General features: G+C 45.0%; 3 protein-coding genes across 18 annotated transcripts in view; 2 read left to right on the top strand and 1 right to left on the bottom strand.

Moving 5' to 3' along the window:
* The first annotated feature begins 380 nt into the window (after positions 1–380).
* Positions 381–3,001, top strand: LOC113127169 (dynein light chain Tctex-type 1-like). The gene is made up of 5 exons (XM_026301487.1): positions 381–544; positions 1,353–1,394; positions 2,076–2,199; positions 2,368–2,445; positions 2,626–3,001. The coding sequence occupies exons 1-5, from the start codon at positions 509–511 to the stop codon at positions 2,697–2,699; spliced, it is 354 nt and encodes a 117-aa protein (XP_026157272.1). The 5' UTR covers positions 381–508; the 3' UTR covers positions 2,700–3,001.
* Positions 3,002–3,159: 158 nt separating this feature from the next.
* On the bottom strand, positions 3,160–11,441 carry cybb (cytochrome b-245, beta polypeptide (chronic granulomatous disease)). Its single transcript, XM_026301486.2, has 13 exons — positions 11,270–11,441; positions 10,515–10,607; positions 9,501–9,611; positions 9,199–9,283; positions 8,824–8,972; positions 8,165–8,346; positions 7,352–7,484; positions 6,663–6,755; positions 6,171–6,424; positions 5,252–5,414; positions 4,978–5,124; positions 4,621–4,745; positions 3,160–4,410 (listed from the first exon to the last, which is right to left on the bottom strand). Exons 1-13 carry the CDS (start codon positions 11,312–11,314, stop codon positions 4,293–4,295), a joined length of 1,698 nt encoding a protein of 565 aa, XP_026157271.1. The 5' UTR covers positions 11,315–11,441; the 3' UTR covers positions 3,160–4,292.
* A 3,317-nt stretch (positions 11,442–14,758) lies between these two features.
* The window catches only part of crfa4 (cytokine receptor family, class I receptor 4), a 15,051-nt gene continuing 13,244 nt past the window's right edge, over positions 14,759–16,565 (top strand). For 7 of the 16 annotated variants that reach the window (XM_026301972.1, XM_026301976.1, XM_026301977.1 and 4 more), the window contains exon 1: positions 14,760–14,924. The gene's annotated coding sequence lies outside the window, so the exon portion shown is untranslated. Of the gene's footprint in view, positions 14,970–16,565 lie in introns of all 16 variants that reach the window. The other 9 variants (XM_026301967.1, XM_026301971.1, XM_026301983.1 and 6 more) reach the window with 2 other exon arrangements.

Here is a 16,565-nt window from a genome sequence, read left to right on the forward strand (position 1 = left end):
TTTCTTCTATAAACATATTAAATGATAAAGTTGCTAATACATTTATAACGAACAAAATTAATAAATATGTAAATAAATGGATAAATAGAAAAATATAGATGACGTAAATGAATAGATAAATGATAAACGATTTTAAACATGTTCAGTCTTGGTTTTAAGCGCCTCAGCTGCTGAAAGAGATTTAATGTGAACTAAGAATTTGAACGTATCCATCGGTTATCAATATGATCAATAATATCTATGTATCTACCTACGCGTCCGTTTACACCTGCCCTCTATCTCGCAGGTGAGCTCGTGTTAGTGACCTTTGTGCGCCAATTAGCATTAGCCTCAGCTAGCCGCCGGTTCTTCTTCCGGTCGCTCTTTTTTGTCGTCTTTGACTAACAGGAAGTCCGGCTCTCCCTCACCAGCGGCGACTTCGTGTTTATTCTGATTTTACCTGGAATTTTTTTAATTCTGATTTCACCTGAAAAACAAAGACCGTGACGGTTTCAGCGACCGGGCCCCGATGACAGGGATGGAGGAATTTCCAAACGGCCCCGAGGTTTGTACCTGAAACTTCGTTTGCATTTAGCAGTTAGCCAGCGGCTAGCGTTAGCATTACAGACACATGACGTTTGACGCTAAGGCTGATTTTCATTCTGAAATCAATCATCCATCCATCATCTAGACCACCATAGTCCTAACCAGGGTCCCAGGGGTCTGCTGGAGCCTATCCCAGCTCTCTTTGGGTGAAAGGCAGGGGTCCACCCTGGACAGGTCCCCAGTCCATCACAGGGCCACATAGAGACAAACAACCTCACACACTCACACTCACTCCTATGGGCAATTTAGAGTCACCAATCAACCTGACATACATGTTTTTGGACTGTGGGAGGAAACCAGAGTACCTGGAGAAAACCCACACAAGCACAGGGAGAACATGCAGACTCCACACAGAAAGGCCCCTGATGGGTTTCAAACCAGGAACCTTCTTGATGTGAGGCAACAGTGCTGACCACTGAACCACCGTGCTGCCCCTGAAATCAATCAGTTAATCAGAAACATTAATGGCCTGTTTGTGAATCGTAGTGTTGGAAGTGAAGTTGAGCCAACACTGACCTGAGTTTGAGTCATGTTTTTATGGCTCTTTGTGCAGAGTTAGCCCTTATCAATATTAGCGTCGATAGATGATATTAATCATGACTCGTCCAAAATAATCTGTTTGAAGCTTGAAATCAGCAGCACTTAAACCTTAAACTGATCATTAAAGCTTTATGCAGCTGAAAAAGACTTTGAAGGTGACATGTTAATATGTTATATGATGTTAAATGTTAATAAATCTGATCATCTCTGTGGTTCCTGTTTCTCAGGGCTCTTTCAACGGTGAGGAGGCAGAAAATATTGTCAAAGAGGTAAAGTTAGTATCTTTGGTCTTTTTATTTCTCTGCTCAGTGTCTTTACGTTCTGTTGAAGCTTCGTATTTCACAGTGTCCATATTGTCTTGTGTTAGCTCCAATTCATCTGTTCATTCATTCAGTTCATCTTTCCAGAAATTACCAGCAAAATATTTGAGGTTTTTCTGGCTCGTCTTTCTTCACATATTGTTACTCAGGGTATCAGCTACAAAATGATGAATAATGGAACAGCTGACGAGTCTTTTGTAAGCGTGAGGTGTGACTTAAGTCTCTCAGCCACAGTTGATTAGTGGGCAGTGGTTTTCTTTAGTTTTCTTTGTGTTTGGAATGAAAGTGTTGTTGTGCTCTTCTGTGATTCAGGTTTGTGTCTGTAAAGTTACAAACCTTTGAAATCATGTGGAAAATGCAGATATGTGATCAAAAACAGTTTTTTGTCCACTGGGCCCCCTTTGAAAGAGTACATTGAAGTTTTTCCACATTTCAGACAGCTTGCCCAGGACACCACACAACAGACGGACTGTTGAACAGTCAGAGAAGTGATTGTTGTTTCTGCTGCCCTCAGGTTTTAACAGGGACTTTCAGCAAAGGGCAGCACAGGCTCGTCTCCTAAGGGTGAAACAGCATCTGGTGGCTAACACATGACTGATGATGTCTCTTCGACCTGTGTGTGTGTTGCAGTGCATTGAGAATGTCATAGCTGGCGACAGCTACAGCCAGAGCCAGGTGAACAAATGGACCGCCAGCATCGTGGAGCGCTGCCTCACTCAGCTGGTCAAACAGGGGAAACCCTACAAGTACATCGGTATGTTGATCCCATTTTCTTTCATATACCTGGTCAAAGACTGTGTCTCCTCTAGAGAAGCTGTGGTCAGCTCATTTTAACCCTTGATTTCAAGTGAACATTTGCAGTAAAATATAAAGCAGAGACCTGTACAGATCAGACGTTTCTTATGGCTGTTTGTCTGCACAGTGACGTGTGCGGTGATGCAGAAAACAGGAGCAGGCCTGCACACAGCCAACTCCTGCTACTGGGACACGGCCATGGACGGTAAGCAGAGCTATTTCTCAATACTGAGAGTTTTTGCACATGCTCAGTCAGGCGGCTGTTTTTGTTGTATGTTGGGTCATCTCTCTAAGAAAGAAAAAAAAATCAGAGATGAGTTGATGTATATCAGGTTCAGCTGGACTCTTCCGTTCAGTCTTTCTTTCATTTCTTTCTCGTCTGCAGGAAGCTGCACCGTGAGGTGGGAAAGCCGCACCATGTACTGTGTGGTCAGTGTGTTTGCTGTGGCAGTCGCATAGGACACACACACGTACATCACCACCCACCACCACGGCCATAGGAAGAGTGCAGTGTGTTCCTGTGAACAGCAGGGGGCCACAGAGTCCACATCCATCCAGCTGTTTGTGCTGCACAGAAGAAAACAGCTGGATTGTTGTTTCAGTGTTTCAGAGCCTCCAGGTGCATCAGCTTCAAGTGTTTCTCTTCTTCTGTCACTGCAGTGAGTTTGCAGCTTCATTTTGACAACACATTCAATGAGATTCTTCTTCTGTGTTTATTATAATTGTGCCGACAGAATAAAAGTGCAGAGATTTATGAACAAGCAACAAAGTCCAGTTGTCTTCTTTTAAAGATGAACATCAGGTTCACATAGTTTCAAGCTTGTGATTAGGCGCTGATGATTTCTGGTGCTACAGGTTGGATTTTATAAAATATGTTATTTACGAAATGTTTTAAAATGAAAAAAAAAAAAACTACCGGTTTTCTCATAATGTTCAACTTTATTCTCTGACAAAGGAAACTTGGTTCTGGATGCAAAAATGTACATAAAGTCAGTCAGCAGCCACGTACTGAAAGGTTCCATGGTGAACGTTGACTGTTCTTGGTCTGAAAATACGTCTCTTAGAATTTTTTGTTTTTTTTATTCTTGCATCATTTATCACTTTCCATCATCTGTGGAAGGGTTTGTAATTTTTAGCTCATTTTACTTTTCAGCCTTCAGCTGCGTTTCGTGGTCGATGAAGACCACGAAACGCAGCTGAAGGCTCAGTACAAGACGGATCTTACGACATCAAATGAAAAAGGAAACATTTACTGTCATTTAATTTTTTGGTTGATTTTCCTTATTTGAACCGAAAATACTAAAAACAAACGGACGAAAGCTGAACGTGACATAAACCAGTGGCTCGTCCCATTTCAGAAGCAGGAACCTGCCACAGTTTGACTTCATCAATAAATAGAACAATTAATCCATGATCAGAAGAAGGTCATTAACATAAGCTCCATCAATAATTAGAATCCAATAATATCAGATCCATTCATGTGAAATGGGCCATTCTGCACAATGAGTACTTTTACTTTGGATACTTCAAGTACATTTGGATGATGGTACTTTGGGACTTCTACTGCAGTAACATGTATATGCAGTACTTTTACTTGGAACAGGATTTTTACTCTAGTATTTCTACAGTAGTATCACTGGGTTCTACTCATCTTTTGTTTCTGAAAAGGTTGTGTTCCTCTGTTTTGCTCAGGCTGATTTGGCAGCTGATGATTGTTTTTCTTCTTGAATTTAGAGAATTTAAACCATCTTTCCTGGTCAAATCCACTTCTGCTATGAAGAAAAACACTCAATATAAAAATAGGAAGAAACGTTTTGAAAGTGGCAGATTTCACTTATTGGTGTAACACAAAAGAGGAACACAGTAATGTAAAAAATACCACAGGTTTTTTGTGTTTTGAGCAAGAACAGTATTTGGCAACGTCTGTGGTGAAAAGGGCAGAGGAGCTGCTCGTTTGTGGCGTCAAACAAGTTCAGCTCCGTCCAGATGATGAAACCTCGCTCGGCCGCCTCCGGTTCCACTCGAGAAGTTTCCTCTGGCTGTTGTTGGTCTTTAAAAGTTTTCTTTGTTGAAGATGAACTTGACGTCGGCCTCGGAGTGGGACCGACACTGTTTCCCCAGAGATTTCCCCAGTAGAGGTGGCCCGCAAAGGAACACGCCCACTTTAGTTCTGGGGACACAGAAACACCTTCTTGTCCATTACAGTAATCATTATTTAAAGACTTACTGAGTCTGGGCTCAGTGAGACCAGCCTTAGTCTTTGTTAGACTGTGGCCCTGTGGACTGTACGTAGAATATATCTAAATATGTCTATATTTCACAGTGTTAATGAGTCTGTGGGTGATGGTGTGTTTGTGTACAGTCTGATAAAAGGCCTCACCCCGGGTGCTTTGACGCGATGTTGGTGAACTCGTTGTCCCAGTTGGGTTTCCCGTACAGCGTCTTCTGTTTGAGGCCTGTGATCGGGTCATTCTCCGCCTCGTGGTGGACTCGGAAATGAGCCGCCTGATGAGAGAAAAGGTCCAGTTTTTAAAGGATATTTGATATTTTGGTAAACATTGTCTGAAGCGCTTTGGCAGGCTTCTCCTCACAGGTGCTGTCTTTTAAAAGTGAAAGCAGAACACAAACGTGTGGTTTCACTTCAGGCAAAATATTTGAAGATAAAGTAGGTTTTTTTAATCTGTCCTCAGATAAGCAGATACCAATGATGTTGGTGCGGCGGTTTGACGTTTCGTACCTCGCTCTCCTTCCAGCGGGTGAGGTAGATGTTGTAGCTGAGGAAGTCAGTCATGCCCTTCTCTGCCATCTGACCCTCCAGAGACTGCAGCAGGTCTGCAAACCACTCGAAGGCCTCCGTCTCCGGGCACAGCCAGTAAAAGTAGATCTGAGGTAGAAACGGAAAACCAGTAAGCTACAGCTGATTAAGGCCTTTCATTTTTGACTGATTTGTGACACTTTGCAGAAAAACTCCAAACAAAACGAGTGCAGACGCACACTTTGGCCTGTCTCACCTTCTTGGTGAAGACGTCCTGGTTGTTCTGGATTCGTTTGTACCACACAGACTTGAGAATGGAGGCAAAAGGAGTCACTCCGATTCCTGCGCCCACCAGCATCACCACCTCGTACCGGAACACGTCCTCACTGGCCGTACCAAACGGGCCATCGATGGCCACCCTGAGAGACAACACAACATATTCAGACAAATCTGAAGTGTCTGAGCTTCATTTCCATCATCATGTCCCTGACTGAACACTTGCTGACTGTGCCACAAAGCGGTGAGTCTTGAAGAGCATAAGATCAGAAAAGTAACTGTCAGATAAATGTAGTGGAGAAAAAGTCCAGTATGTACTTCATACTGCAAAGAAAATACAGAAAATAGAAAAACTCGGGTAAGAATTGCCTCAGAATTGGACTTGCTTAGATGTTCCTAAGCGTTCTTCAAGTAACTGTACTGTACAGTACTTTACAGTAAATGTACAGTACTTTGAGTACATGTACAGTACTTTGAGTAAACGTACTTTAAATGTACTTTAAGTAAATGTACTAAACGTAGCTTCATTTCTCAAAGGTGAGAAATTCTGCAGAAGTTGTTCATTAGTTACTGCATTTGAAAATAAAAGTTCGGACGTGTCTTTAAACGGCTCAGAAATCAAACCCTGTGACCTGAGCTTTATTCTCTCATGGTGGGTCTGACAGACAAATGCTCAGCAGGACGTCTGCTCAAACTAATGGGCCGTTGGTGAGATGATAGTGTTTGTATCATGTGGTTTCTCAGCCTCTCGACTCGCCGCCGACAGGGGAAGAATTACAGACAATAAGCCGCTCTGGCCTCTAAGTGTCTCCCCTGTTGCCAGCCTTTCTAAAGAGTGCTGGATCAGGCTCCAATCAAATCCAATTTCAGGCCGAATCCCCCCCCCCCTGTTGTCATACTTGGGCAGTTTCCATGCCTCCTGAGGTTCGGCTTTGTCTCCTCCACAGGCCTCGTACAGCGCCTGAGTCCAGTCTCCGACGATGCGGATGTGGGCGCTGAAGTAGTCCTCCTCAGGGGCCGAGGTCAGGGTGAAGGGGTGCCACTCCAGCCTGGACACGGACGGACACTGGATGAAGACGTACTGACCCACCTCCATGCGGAAACCTTTCTTCTTCATCTGCAGCTCCAGAGTCTTGGAGGGGTGCATCACCACCTGGCACACAGGTACGGGTTAGTGCAGCTCAGATTATTTACTGAAATGGAAAGTGGATGACAAACGAAAAACTTCCCAGAGATGAGTCAGGTGTTGACTGTGTTTGCTGGTTGTTTATACACAGAAAACTCCAGTCTTTATTGTTATGGACCAGAATTGGATAAACTGTATCAGGAGGAAGGATGTGCAGACTGATAGAACAGGGTGAACTGAGGCCTGTTCTTTTCCTCTTACGCACCTTGGTGATGACCACTTTCTGGTGCGAGCGGTAGATGCGGACCAGCCTCTCACACACGTACAGGATCATGGGGCCCAACACCCACTGCCATGTCTGCACAAGGAGAAACGATCATCTACATTTATCGCCAACGTTTATCGCCAAATCAGACAGTGTGAGCAGCTCAATGTTACAGCTAACAGCACTGAGACAGAAATACTGAGTACTGAGGCAGAAATACTGAGTACTGAGGCAGAAATACTGAGTACTGAGGCAGAAATACTGAGTACTGAGACAGAAATACTGAGTACTGAGGCAGAAATACTGAGTACTGAGACAGAAATACTGAGTACTGAGGCAGAAATACTGAGTACTGAGACAGAAATACTGAGTACTGAGACAGAAATACTGAGTACTGAGGCAGAAATACTGAGTACTGAGACAGAAATACTGAGTACTGAGACAGAAATACTGAGTACTGAGGCAGAAATACTGAGTACTGAGACAGAAATACTGAGTACTGAGGCAGAAATACTGAGTACTGAGACAGAAATACTGAGTACTGAGACAGAAATACTGAGTACTGAGACAGAAATACTGAGTACTGAGGCAGAAATATTGAGTACTGAGACACTGATGGTGTAAATCAGTTTAAACTCATTCTGTAGTTGTGATTATTAGTGACACAGTATGAAGCCAAAGCTCTCTACCGCTGGTGGGTTTCCGGCAAACTCTGGCACAGTACAGTTGTTCCCGTTTTTGCCCCAGTCTTCAAACTGGTCAGCACAGACTTCAGGGTCGTTGGTGTTCAGACTGGCAGGTGTCTGTCCTCGTACAATACGCCTGCAGTCAGAAACACAGAGGACGGACTGACATTAGTTTTATCGTACCTGGAAATGAGTAAATCTGGATTTTCAGGCTGACAAACCTCAGTAATGGTTTTCAGAAACAAGTGTTAGCCTACTGGTACTTCTGTTTATTAGGTTTAATTTCATGTCCAAAACACAACTGTAGACAAGTAAAGTACTCAGACCCTTTACTGCAGTAGTAGAAATACCGCAGAGTAAAAGTACTGCATACACGTTACTGCAGTAAAAGTCCAAAAGTACCATCATCCAAATGTACTTGAAGTATCCAAAGTCAAAGTACTCATTGTGCAGAATGGCCCATTTCCCATGAATGGATCTGGTATTATTGGATTCTAATTATTGATGATTATTGTGTTGATCACTTTGTTAATCTTACTTGTACTTTGCTGTTGCAACAATGCAGTTTCCCCCATTGTTGTACAAATAAAGGTTTTTCTTATCGTTCTTATCTTAATGATGTTGAGTCATAGTTTAATGGAGGTCACAGTCCAGGTCAAGTCTGAGGGGCTAAGTCTGAGGGGCTGAGTCTGGACCGAGGTGGGATCTAGTCCAGAAACTGGTGCAGACAAGACCCCTGGTCTGACTCCGACAGCTAGAGTGGGGTCAGTGGTAGCGGACGATGCAGGACGTCTGTAACTGTCTGTGCTGTCTCACCCGTAGCCGTGGAACACCAGGCCGATGAAGAAGATCACAAAGAGATGGTGGATGTACCAGAACACCTCGAAGTACGACCTGCGGATCACCTCCATGGATGACGTGACGATGAGGATGAGCGCCAGCGTGATGACCACACCCGTCAGCCCGGCGATGGTGGTGAACATGACGATGGTAGGGTTCTGCATCAGAGCACAGCTGTTAGTCGCACAGTACACTTGTGAAAGCGTGGCTCGGGGTCACGGGGTCGGCTCCTCCGACAGTTTGTTTACAGTCGAGAGAAGAGCGGGCAGCACTGACTGAAAGATTAAATGTGTCAGGGGACTGTTGTGTCTTTAGGAGTGAGGAGATTTTGTTCCAAGCTGGTTGTGGCAGATGTGTCAGTGTGTTTCTGGCCTCAGATGTGAGTTTGAGTCCAGTCCGGCTGTTGCAGCCGGAGATGTCGGATGTTGAATGACTCTCCCTTCTTTGTGTTACGGCTTTTAAAAAAAATACTGTCTGACGGGGATTTTCTCAAAGGACAAAGAGGAAGTTTGTCAGGTGAAGTGATACTTTTATTGCTTATCAGTACCAAACTTAGACATTAAGCAATAGGAATTTCACAGGTTTAGCAACATGAAATCTGCGAGTTTGAGAAGTCGTGTCCTGCAGGAACTCACCGTCTCGTTGGTTCTGATCGGGTTCAGGAAGGAGGCGTTGTCTCCGGTGCCGATTTCAGACAGGACGAAGGTCAGGAGGCTGCTGTTGCGATTGAGCTGAGCGTCCATGAAAAACTCAAAGTTAAACAAGTGAGCGATGATGTGCACAGCTGCAAGAGGACGACAAAGCAGAGACCCGGTAGTGTGACAGATCTGTTTGGAATTAATAACATAAATTCAACTTAAAACAGACGGATTAAAGCTGAGTTCCAGGTGCAGTCGTAGTAATACATACAGATAATCTAAATAATCCACTAGAACTAGTGTAACTTTGGATTATCATGTAAACACATTAGGTCATTTTGACCTTTGGCACCATCAGCACACCAACAGTACCTGTGTGGAAGGAGATCATGTACGCCACCAGTTTGTGAAAAGTGAGGTTCCGGTCCAGTTGTCGAGCTGCTGTGCGGCTGCAGCACTGAGCACAGATGAGACACAGAGACCAGGATGGAAACGTTAGAAACTGGATGTTGCAGATTTCTGTTCAGTATTAGAAAAATCAGTTGTAGATGTGGCGAAATACACTTTGTGCTGGTTGTAGTGTTACTGTGGAAGTCTGTGAAGACCAGTGAGGATCCAGTTCTGACTGGGAGAAGTGCTGTTATGGATATATAAAGTGTGGGTTCTGTCAGTACCTGGATGGAGCCGCGCAGGAAGGACAGGAGGTTCCGACACACCGGCAGCAGGATCAACATGCAGTTGAAGTTGAGGCAGGCAGCAGGAGCTCGGGCCCAGGGCAGGGCTTGCTGGGGGTGAGAGTAACTGGGTCTGGGTCGGTCCGTATGACTAAGTGTGTGAACATGGCTGTTTCCATGGCAACTCATCTCTCACCCACATTAGGATTAGTGGATGATGACAGTAATTGTCATCATCCAGACTTGTGGATGAAAATGGCCTTTGTGAGGCCTGTTGTTCTCAAAGCATCTGAAGTGATTTGTGCTCTTGGTTTCATTTCGGTTCCTCTGCAGCCAGCTGTGTGCAGCCGGCTGTGTGCAGCTGTGACTGCAGAGGAACCTGCAGAGGTTACTATAACCACTCTACCTCTAACTTGAACCTGCTGGGGAACTTTCAGTCCTTTGCTGCCTCTGACTGGATTTGGCTCATTCACACGAGTGATTGACCTGCTGCAGCTCAGCTTATCTTCACTACAGGACAGTTTGAAGATATGTAAGAGAAGCTTTAACCCCATGTTCACCTCATATCAGTGTAAATGTGAAAAAGTTCAAATAACTTGTTCTTGACTTTTTAAATCAACCTTCCTGTGCATAAGCATTTAAGCAAATTTCTGTTGCGTAGAAACAAACATGCATTAATGCTGAGAAGTGCGTTCAGATTCATGAGCTGCTGCTAAAGTAAAACTCGGTATGAAAAGTAACTGTGGAGTATCGAGAACTTGACCTGTAGTACTCAGGTAGTGCGTGCTCAATGTGAGCCATTTGGGAAAAGAGAAGAGGTGTGTTTTAGCAGCTGCTTCATTATGAGGAACTGAGAAAGTCCAGGTTCTGTTTTTTCAATGACTCGTTTTGTATTTAATTAGTTTAGTTATTTTTACCAGCAGACTGGTTTCAGTTCCTGACAGATCACTTTAATCTCAAAATAAATTTTCATGAGCAGCAAATTTCAGTTGTGGTGTGTGAAGTCGGACTCACCCCGAGCAGGACTCTGGTGTAAAACCACCTCTTGACCAGGAAGACCATGTAGAAGTGGACGAACAGGAAGGCGTTGATGCCGAGCCACACCAGCTAAAACACGAGTCCAAACACATGCAGAGTTTTAGGAGAAGCTTAAAGTGATGCAGCTCACTTCACTTTGACATTTTAGAAAGATGATAAAATCTGTGTAGACGTCAAATGTCTGCGCGTTTGGCACCAGGTCACGTTCTTCGTGTTTTCCATGAATTTATGTGACGGCGTCTATACGAAGAAAGAAATACAAACTCATGGAGATAAGCTTGTATGCAGACTGGTTCTTAACCAGTTTGGGTCATGATGCCCACTGGTCACTTTGCCTGTTTTTGCCTTGTGACCAGTTTGAGTCAGAGGTTTGTTGAAATCTTTTTTTTTTTTTTTGAGTCAGAACCTGTCAGAGCAGAAAAAGCAAAGAAAAGTCGTAGTTTTGTGCAGCAGAAAACTTTTTTTGTTCTTGTTAATCATGTCCCAAACCCCGAATTTAACCACAGATGTAAATGAGCTTTCAGAAAAAGCAATAAAGTTTATTTAAAAATTCCAGACTGTTATCAAAATCAAAATCAGTTTCTTTTTACTTTGACCCAGAAACAGTTTGCAGAGAATCAGAGTCAATTCTATTGCATTTGTGAGAATAACAGCTCTGACCTGATGCAGGTTACTGATGCAGGTGATGAAAGCAAACACAGCAGAAGTGTGGAAAAGGCAGATTTACTCACAATGACAAAGATGGAGAGCCCCTCGTTGGCAGCAAAGTTCCCCATGGTGAGACGTGTGGAGGACAGACTGAAGCCTGCTGTCGCCCCACTGCTCTTTTTATTACCTCTGACGGGAGCAAACAAGGAAGTGTTGCTACACACTTTATCAGAAGGAAGGTTTGAGTCCGGGTTTGTCGTGTCGAGCCTGAGTCAGGAGTCGACTCTGCTGCTTAATCTCTGTAATCACAGCTCGAGCAAACAGAGGCCGAAGGACGAACCTTCACTGCTACGTGTGTTTTGCTTTGCTCTGATCAGTGACATCAACTGTCAGAGATATAAAATATTAATAATTATTATTAATTGTTAATAATGTTAATAATATAAATACCACAGAGACCATGAGCTCTGTGGTTATTCAGCAGAAATTCAGCAGGTTTGGGCAGTTTGTCATTAGTTTCAGGGTTAAAGTCTAAATGAAGATTGAAAATGTTTGTATATATATAATATATTTCTTCTCACTAACGAGCATCCAATCACAGAGCTTAAAATTTAGTCTTGTAAACTGTAAGAACTTTAAAACTCTTTCTCCATGGCAACGCAGCCTGAGGCTCATGGGTAATGTAGTATATGGCAGAAGTTTTGTGCTGGCAGTAAAGCTTGAGAGAAAACAGGTTTCTGGACCATTAGATATCAACAAATCCGCTTTATATTTAACAAGAACCAGTGGGTGTCAAAAGTAAAGATTTTTTACCAGCTTTTCTCTTCGGTGCAATTTTCAAAATTCAGTGCAGCACTTTCTGAAGTAGAAGACACTTGTAAATCTGCAGTGAGAAAGTGTGATGCAGCAGGTGTTGGGTCCTGGACGCGTTGGTGCTGCAGGCCCAGCGACCGTTGAGGAGGAACTTTATTCCCATTGCAGCCAGAGGAAGTGGCCGATTTCTAAACCGTGAAGTAAAACAGAAAATGTATTGCCACATGTTCCTGTTTCAGGCTGAGCTGCACAGGGGGAAGCGTTTGAACCAGCAGGTGGTTGTGGCCCAGCAGGTTGATGTGAGAAGCCTGGTTGAATAACTGAGCCGCAGCGTGATGAAATGAGCTCAGAGGAACTTGAGAGGGTTCAGGTTTTTTAGAATATGTTTTAAAGTGTCTTTGCATTAAAGGGTCAAACACGGTGTTAATGAATTACCGTAATCCCAAATGAAAGGAACATTTTCCACAGGTGGCATTAACAGAGTCTGGGTCCTGCTGGGGGCCCAGAAACAGCAGTGTGGCCTTGATGAGGAAATGCCTTAGACAATGTTGATATTACCTGGCACCAGATTCGATCAACTGCAGAAGCTTTTGTGAAAGGGCATGAGAACAAAACAAAGACCACGAGTTTTCATCTGGGTTTAAAAACGCTTATGGTGCTGCACAACAATTTCACTCGGGATTATTATCAGATCACTGATTGTTCTGGGGGATTTGGCCAGAGATTAAATTCCATGATGCACCCTGAGCTGGTGAACTAGAAAACCTTTCCAGGGAGGTGACGTGCGGCAGGACTCACTGCGTGACAGTGATCTATATTTGACAGGACTGTTTGCTGATGGGGTGCATGTTTTCATGCACTTCAGGGATGTAATATCCTGAGAGGTGCTGTAAAAGCACAGATCAACAACATGGAGAAACAGCTCCACCTAGCGGATATTCGTGTCTGCTGTGAGGCTCTCTTTGAAAGAATCAACATCTTTATGGGAAAATGTTGATTTTCTTTTATGTCATTGCAGGAAAATGCAGAAAGCAAAAGAAGCAGCAGGGCAGCGAAGCCCAGAATCACAGTCAGGCCTCGGTGTAAATCGTGTTGAAGTGGACGCTGAACCGGCCTCCCAGGTGTCGGTGAACAGACGTCAGTGGATGTTCCGCCGAGTTTCGCCGTTAAAAGGGGAGAAATACACAAACTACAGGAAATAGAAATTAAAGGGTCAACATCATCTTTTTTCACAGAATCGGTACTTTGTTTCCGTTTGCTCATGAAGGAATGAAATCGATTGGTGTGCGTGCGTGTGCGCGTGTGCGCGCCCAGTATTGGACTCATTCTGTCACATCGTGTGTCCGTCACGCTGCCATTAAACTTCAGCACTGCTCAGTGTGAATAATGTATTTTCCCAACCATCAGCTGCTTGTTCGACACCAGCGGAAACACGCGCGCACGCATGAACGCACACACGACTTGTGTGTGTTTGGGTCGAAAGCGACAAAAGGCCTTGAAGCGATTTTCCCTCCTGGTCTGGGGATCAGGCTAATTGTGCGGCTGTGACGTCACCTGTCACACCTGCAGGGATCGAAGGCTCGTGCTGATAATCGATAGTTGTTTGTAGCTGCAGCTGATGTGAAGTCAGAGATTTAGTCTGCAAACTACATCAGGACATTTAACTTTATTGTGATAAGAACATTGTTGAACCGAGTCCTGTTCGGCACCGTGTCTGGGCAACTAACGTCCTCCAGCTGGTTCCGGCGCTGACTTCCCGTACCGGAGGCAAATCCCCTTAACGAATGGCGTTAACAGCAATAACTATTAACCTCATTGATCCGCGCCCTTCCGCCAGCTGCTGTCGGGTGCACCGTCAGTTGCAGAGCTTCCGGTCCGTCAGCAGGTAGCTCAGGGCCTCTGCCGCGTTTGCGGACCTGCAGAGGCTTCGTGGCTGCAGTTCGGAGCGTTGGTGTCTCGGTGTCTGTGGATGTTGTCACGTTTAAACGTTTCCCTGTGTTAACTGTGTCTCTGGACAGACAATGTGGCTCCGAGTAGGAGCTCGGTGACATGAGCTTCCTGTCTTTTAGCCCCTGTGGGTCCTGCTGTAGACCTGGGGAGTTTTGCTGTGGGCCCTAATGTGTGACCGAGGTTCCTTTTTGGCTAAACACAGATGTCATGAAAGAATCTGTACCAGTGCATCCATCTTAGGTCACCAACAAGAGCCTCGGGGTCCCTGTTCTGTATTGACGATGGCTGCTGCGTCTTTAAGCCTGATCCTCGTTTCCAGAGCGGCTCTTGCTACATGTTGTTGGTTTTAGGCTCCCGCTCACTTTTAGCCGCCTGCGATGTGTCTGAATATGACAGAGGACCTCGTGTCTGTGGGGGGCACTGAGTCCTGCTGTTCTCAGGGCCTGAAGCTGACACTGATGAGAGGTGACTGCTCCTTCACGCGCCGTAGCTGCTGCAGGGTCGGCCTTTTAAAAACCATCAGTATGTGGGGCTCACCCTGAAACCTGTACTTTACAGTGAGACGGTTTCAGGTTTTCAAAGGATTCAGGTCTTATGATCTGGGAGTTTCCAGAAATAAAATAAATCTAAGATCAACAACACAGGGGTCAAGTTTTGAAACATGTTGTTGATCTTGCAAAGAGCAGTGGAGAAAAATGCTCAGCACAAACTCGAGACTTGGCGCTCAGTGGCTCTTGTGAACGCAGGTGGAGTCCGCGTAATGACGCGGGATCAGGTGGCGGAAAATCTCCTTAAAGGGGGACGGGGAGGGCAGAAATAACGAGAGCGCAGTGAACGCAACACTCAGCTGACAGCATCTGCTCCACCACCAGCTCCGTCTCCACCACTGGAGTTTACCCGGACTACCGGCTGTCTCGAGCGGCTAGAGCCCGGTCCTGGTCCCGGGCTGGGTCCGTGCGGGAGGATTCGTCTCCAGTAGGTTTTACAGCTTCCAGGCGCTTTATTGACTCGAGGTAAAAGGTAAAATGGACTCACGGTGCCTAATCTGAAGTTGCGCGTGCACTGGGTGAGCGCGCACACGTGCGTCTTTTGAATCCAAAGTTGAGACAGATGCCTCGTTAATTAACGATCACATCGTGCACGTGGCGTGAGTTTAACAACAACAATAATAATAACGATGATAACGATGCTGATAATTATTATTAATAATAACAATAATGTTGAATATAATGTGGCCTGGTTGGTGTTTTCCACCTGTTTACCTGCGGCTTCACACCTGCGTTATAGCAACACGTGCACAGTCCTTCCTTCTGCTCCTCTCGAGCTCGGACCAAACTGGGACTTTCAGTAGCTGCTCAGTGATGCTCCAGCTCAGCTAATGATGGACTGGTTTGGGTTTGCGGCCACCGTGTAAACCAGGCAAAGAGATTTTATGCAGAAATGTGTGTGTGACAGTGCGATCGACTTTAAACCTCCAGCTCCACGTGTTTTCAAAGTAAATTCCTGACATGTTTATTTGCTGTCACATTAACTTCATTGGTTAAAACCAGACACTGTGCTTTTGTTACCGGGTCAGAATTTGGCATCGTGTTGTGCTGCTTTGTTCAGACAGCTGTTTGTTCCTCACAGAGGTAACCAAGGGATGAGGACAGGGCTTAGTCTGAGACAGGTGTTCCTAATAAACTGACTGTTCATTATATGTGTCAGATGTTTCCACCAGTCATCAAGTCAAAATACAGGATTGTTTACGTTTCTGATCAGATCGGTGCTGCTGGGCTTCGTTGGCTCATGCAAGTCCAGTCGGACAGGAACCGATTCCCCATGGAAGTGTTTCGAACGTGTCGTTGGAACTCCAGTGGTCAGAACACACAGGACTTGTCTGTGCTGCCGGACTGTGAAAGGGCTGATGGGCTGTTCTGAGGAAGGGAAATGAAGGTAGAGCTGGAAGAGGTTAATGTTCAGTGCCCTGAGCACATGATCCTTAGGCTTAAACAGGAGAGACATGGACTCGAGTAGCTGCAGGTTATTCTGAAACAGGTGAAGGTGCAGCACCGCCTTACACCTGTAGACGGTAACACGGGTCCACATGTGGTCCTGACCAGCACTGGTTCTGACCTGAAACCAGCTGAGAAGCAGCTCGTTGATTGGCACACGCGTGTTCATGTAAACACCTATATATTTAGCGCTGTTTGTCTTGTGACCTTTGACCTAATAGTTTCTGCACCAGCTGGGCAAAGATGAAACTCGTCAGTTTCGTGGGTTTTATCTAAGTTGGAGACTCTTGAGTGTCTCAGTGCAGCGTCTCAAACCATCGTCACTTTCAGAAGATGCTTTTGTCAGAATCGGTTTTATTGCCAGGGACAGCAAAGGACTTTACAGTACTAGGACTTTGTGTTGGTGTGTGAGGCAACCACATATACAGACATGGGGTATGTACACAGTTTTGTCCAAAGTGCATCTTTCTCCCATTATGTTTCATTGTATTGGCCAAGCTGGTTCCATGTGGACAGGAGGCGGCGTGTGGTCGCTGGTCGGCCTCGTCCTGCTGTGTGGGCGTGGTTAAATCGTGAGACGTGTCTTGGTGTCTTTGACTTTCATGATAAACATGTTGATTCT

The sequence above is a fragment of the Mastacembelus armatus genome, chromosome 2, assembly GCF_900324485.2.
Source record: "Mastacembelus armatus chromosome 2, fMasArm1.2, whole genome shotgun sequence".
NCBI lineage: Eukaryota > Metazoa > Chordata > Actinopteri > Synbranchiformes > Mastacembelidae > Mastacembelus > Mastacembelus armatus.

Bases quoted from the DNA above. Each gene is read 5' to 3' on its own strand.
- cybb (XM_026301486.2), bottom strand. From the start codon at position 11,314: ATGGGGAACTTTGCTGCCAACGAGGGGCTCTCCATCTTTGTCATT. The intron at 5,415-6,170 runs GTATGACAACAG...GTTGTCTCTCAG, and splicing joins GAGGCATGGAAACTGCCCAA to GGTGGCCATCGATGGCCCGT. The intron at 4,746-4,977 runs GTACGAAACGTC...TTCTCTCATCAG, and splicing joins CCCGCTGGAAGGAGAGCGAG to GCGGCTCATTTCCGAGTCCA.
- LOC113127169 (XM_026301487.1), top strand. From the start codon at position 509: ATGACAGGGATGGAGGAATTTCCAAACGGCCCCGAG. The intron at 545-1,352 runs GTTTGTACCTGA...CCTGTTTCTCAG, and splicing joins AATTTCCAAACGGCCCCGAG to GGCTCTTTCAACGGTGAGGA. The intron at 1,395-2,075 runs GTAAAGTTAGTA...TGTGTGTTGCAG, and splicing joins CAGAAAATATTGTCAAAGAG to TGCATTGAGAATGTCATAGC.